At 38.5% G+C, this 4,589-nt stretch overlaps 1 protein-coding gene across 1 annotated transcript; it reads right to left on the reverse strand.

Moving 5' to 3' along the window:
* Nucleotides 1-2,018: 2,018 nt before the first annotated feature.
* LOC103599277 (olfactory receptor 13F1) lies at nt 2,019-3,098 on the reverse strand. Its single transcript, XM_008583393.1, has one exon. It carries the CDS (start codon nt 3,056-3,058, stop codon nt 2,081-2,083), a length of 978 nt encoding a protein of 325 aa, XP_008581615.1. The 5' UTR covers nt 3,059-3,098; the 3' UTR covers nt 2,019-2,080.
* Between the last annotated feature and the right edge of the window lie 1,491 nt (nt 3,099-4,589).

The following is a 4,589-nucleotide window of genomic DNA, read 5'->3' on the forward strand; positions in this document are numbered from 1 at the left end:
GAACACTCCTTCCTCCTCTTAACCAAATAACAGCATCACACTGTGGTCACTGTTGTCTGACAGTGAAGAGCTTAAGTAGGGATGAAAATCAGAATTACTGTGTTGCTTTTATTCATAATATAAGTCTGCAGTCCTTACTTCTGGAGAGATTCCTAATTAATAGAACTGGGCATCTGATACCTGAGAAAGAAGTTTGCTCATATATGCTAAGGATGCTTGGATTAAGGTCACCAGCAGAGTTCTATTCGTTGAATTCTTCCTCCTACGTGATTTGTTCCTCAATCCATTCACACACAACTGAATCATTCCTTGCAAGCTCTGTCTTGCTCAGGCCAGGACCTCTTGTAATAATTATCTATAATTATCTCATCTTCCCTAACCTAGGGCTTAGGGAAATTATATCAGTGCAGAAAGGGGCACCTTCTTCATAGGATAACATCATCACCCACATAAATCCAAGGAAGCCTTCTCTGATAAAGAGGAAATAATGTGTACACATTGATCTCATTATTCCCCAGCCCCAGTGAGGGTTTAAAAGACAAAGAAAAAAGTGTATCAATATACAATATTGATGAAATTATATTTTGTGTAATTTTACTCATATATGTTAAATATACTCATAAATTATTTTCTACAATATGTGTCTACATTAATATGTTATTTCTTTTGCAATGTAGTCTCTACAGTTTACAGATCTTTCACTTCCTCAGCCTTAATTGGTCAATTCAGCACACGTTAAAAAAAATAACAGCATGGTGGGTGGGTGTGTTGATGAGTTCACTGAGACAATACAAGTACTATACCAGAGCATTTTTGACCTTACACCCATACCCATAGATACTTCAAGATATCCTGATTGTTATACCTTTACTCCACCTAGGATTACAATTGTGCAAACCCTTGTTATGATATCTTTGCACACGCACAAATATTTACTTATCTCCTAGATATACATCTCGAATAAACAAAATCACTTATACTATATTTTCATTAAATATTGTTGGGAAAACAGAATGACTTAATCAGGCCCCCTCACCTGCCCATCAGGTTGGAGGTGGTGTGGCACATTCTTTGTAAGCAAATTGTGTGTGTGTGTGTGTGTGTGTGTGTGTGTGGAGTTAGTGCGCCTGTGCGGTGCTGCAACCTTGGCTGGCATCTGCCTCCGGCGTCCACTGTGCAGGGTCATGCTCTCCAACCTACGGCTTCCAAGGACCTGTTTGCCAGTTACCTAGCTCATAGACTTGTGTGTGTGGGGTCTGGTGAGCCAGCCTGGCATGTGAGGGGTCTGGGGACCCAGCCTGGCATGTGAAGGGTTTGTGACCCAATCTGGACAACGGGCTTGAGCGGTTTGTGAGCTCCAGACCCAGCCCTAGCTAGACAAATATAAAGCCATATTTTTTCACATTTTAACATTTTGGAAAGTAGGAAGAGTTTCAAAATTGATGTTGTTGTGGTTTCATGAATTATGGTGTGTGTGCATGTGTGTGTGTATACACATAAACCTTGAATCATATCCATACTAATTTTAAAATACCTGTTTCTTCTTAAATTCAGAGGCAATCACAAATCATTTAGAGTAAATTATTTCAAATTTTACTAAGCTCAAATTTTATATTTTTGGTATATTAGTTATTGTCATGATTATGCCACACACAGCTGGACACTGAGATGATATAGACAAATCATTTAGAGTAAATTATTTCAAATTTTACTAAGCTCAAAATTTTATAGTTTTGGTATATTAGTTATTGTCATGATTATGCCACACACAGCTGGACACTGAGATGATATAGTAAGTCAAATATGAAACAATAGGCAATTATCTAATTTTAATGTTATATTAATATTCAATTAGTGCTAATTACTTTTCTGAAAACATAATTAATTCTGCATAAATGGTTCATTAATACTAAAAGTTTTATTTACAAGGCAAATCAGGAGGATAGAGGACATAATGAGGAACTCCTATGAAAAATGAGTATTTTCCAGGGTTTAGTTTATGTTAACTATTATGTAGTTTTCTAGATAAAGTTGGAGATTAGATGAGTGTGCTTATTCCAATATTATTTGAGGATGGAAATTAAGACAGTATTAAGAGATTTCTAATCAGCAATTTTTTCACAGCCACTTTCACCTCTTTGTTCCGTAGACTATAGATGATAGGATTTAGCATGGGGGTTAAGCCAGCATATACTAAAGCCATAAATTTATCTATTTCCTGTGAATCTACAGCTGAAGGCTTCAGGTACATGGAGAGAGCTGTCCCATAGAATAGAACCACCACAGTCAGGTGGGCTGCACACGTGGAAAAGGCTTTGCTTCGACCATCCACTGAGCTGATTCTCAGGATGTTAGAGAGGATGAATGCATACGAGATACAAATGAGGAGCATTGGAACTGGGAGAAGAAGTATACTGATCACCAGCATGGTTAACCGCACCGTGGAGGTGTCCACACAAGCCAATTTCAGGACAGCCAGAATTTCACAAGTGAAGTGATTGATAATGTTATTACCACAGAGAGACAGTAGCAGGACAGACATCGTTTCCACCAGGGCAGTGAGGCATCCTGTCACCCAGGAGGCAGCTGCAATCTGCACACAGACCCTCCTGTTCATGATGATGGGGTATTTCAGGGGGTTGCAGATGGCCACATACCGGTCATATGCCATCATGGACAGGAGCACACACTCAGTGGAGCCCATGGCAAGAGAGAAGTACATCTGAGTGGCACATCCTGACAATGAGATGGTGTTTTTCCCTGAAATAAAATTTGTCAGCATTGGGGTGAGTGCAGAAGAGGTGTACCAGATGTCCAGGAAAGAGAGGTTGCTGAGGAAGAAGTACATGGGGGTGTGCAGGTGGGAATCCAGGATGGTGATGAAGATCAGAATAGTATTTCCCAGCAAGGTGATCAGGTACATCAGCAAACACAATACAAATAAGATGATCTCAACATTGGGGTAGTGGGAAAATCCCATGAAGAAAAAAACTGTTACAGATGTCAAATTTGCCTGGAACATTTGCTTACCTGTACATACACATAGATGAAATAACATCACATACTATGTATAAAACAAAAGACCCCCCCCCACATATCCTGGCATTTTTTCTTAAAACTTGTGGTCTATGCTTAAATGATTCTCTAGGCTAGTGATAATATTAGTAATACATGTTTGAAGGAACCTGTCATTAAAAAAGAAAATACAAGCAGGTAGTCAGCAGCTAGTTCTCAAAATGTTATTTTGTTGCAAGATATTTTTTGCAATGTTAGAGTTGGAGGAAGATTTATTGATTTATTTAATAAACACCATGAGAGAATGAGGAAAGAAACAATATTTTGCTTTCTTTCTTTTTCCGAAACCACATTTGTAACTGATCTATGGCTGGCATCTATTTACCTCTGGATCATTGAAATGATTTTCTTCCCTTGGTTCAGTAATAGCATTCTTTCTTAGGAACTGTCTCACGTTCCAAGTTCACAGTTTCTTCTGCCACTTGTAGTGATATGTCCAAAATAATTTGGGAGATTTGATGAATAAAAAAAAAGGTCTGGATTTCTGCAGATACAAATTAATTAACAGAAGGCTTTGAATAGGCAGAAACAAGCCCAGACTTTTCTTCTCAAACCTAAGAAGATGGTGACATATATCCTCATGGTGGGAGACACATGGCAGGTCTTTCTTTCATATTGCTGTGGCAGTCCTGATTTCTGTGCTACAGAAACATTTTCCAAAGAACCAGCCATTGGCACTGTAAGGCAAGTTATTTGTTGATTTTGAAAAGTTTCTAACTCATGCAGCAAATTAAAATCAGAAATCTATTTGCACAGTGTTACAAGTTCTGAAACTCCAGGGACGATGTCCCATAGATCCAATTACAGTCAGTATTTTGTCTGGTCTAATTGTAGTATTATTCAAACAAGGTATAAACACATTCCTGTCTACACTGTCTTCGGGAGGGGAGCTTTACTCTTCCCCTGACAGTGTTATGAAATCAGTCAGGTCGGTTAATTTAAACAGAGTAAAGGGCAATGAATAATATTGTCAGTTTCTCCTTCAATCTGTAGGAAAGTTTCATAATATGTGTGAGATCAAGTTGTACTTGATAAAGGACCCACCAAGAAGCAGGGAATGAGAGCTTAAGTAGCTCTTCTATTGCTCATTATAGCTTGAAGAGAAGACTTTTGAGGGCAGATACTCTTCATGAAACATGAAGGTTCATCTGCTTTAAGGAACACTTTTCCTTTTGGGAAGTTAGCTTCACCCTAGGCAGTCATCTTGACCCTTCAGGAATCCACCAAAGGCTCTATCTATAAAAGTAATGCTTTATAATTCCTGTTTACACATTGCTTGTTTTCCAAGTGAGGGATGAACGGTTAACAGTGCAGTCATCTTGACCCTTCAGGAATCCACCAAAGGCTCTATCTATAAAAGTGATGCTTTATAATTCCTGTTTACACATTGCTTGTTTTCCAAGTGAGGGATGAACGGTTAACAGGGTATGATGATGTGGGGAAAGCATGCTGTCAATTTTACCTCTGCACAATTGTGTTTGGATAACTTGGTTCTTAGTAACAGATTGTAATCA

Source organism: Galeopterus variegatus, unplaced genomic scaffold (genome assembly GCF_000696425.1).
Source record: "Galeopterus variegatus unplaced genomic scaffold, G_variegatus-3.0.2 Scaffold2900, whole genome shotgun sequence".
NCBI classification, from domain to species: domain Eukaryota; kingdom Metazoa; phylum Chordata; class Mammalia; order Dermoptera; family Cynocephalidae; genus Galeopterus; species Galeopterus variegatus.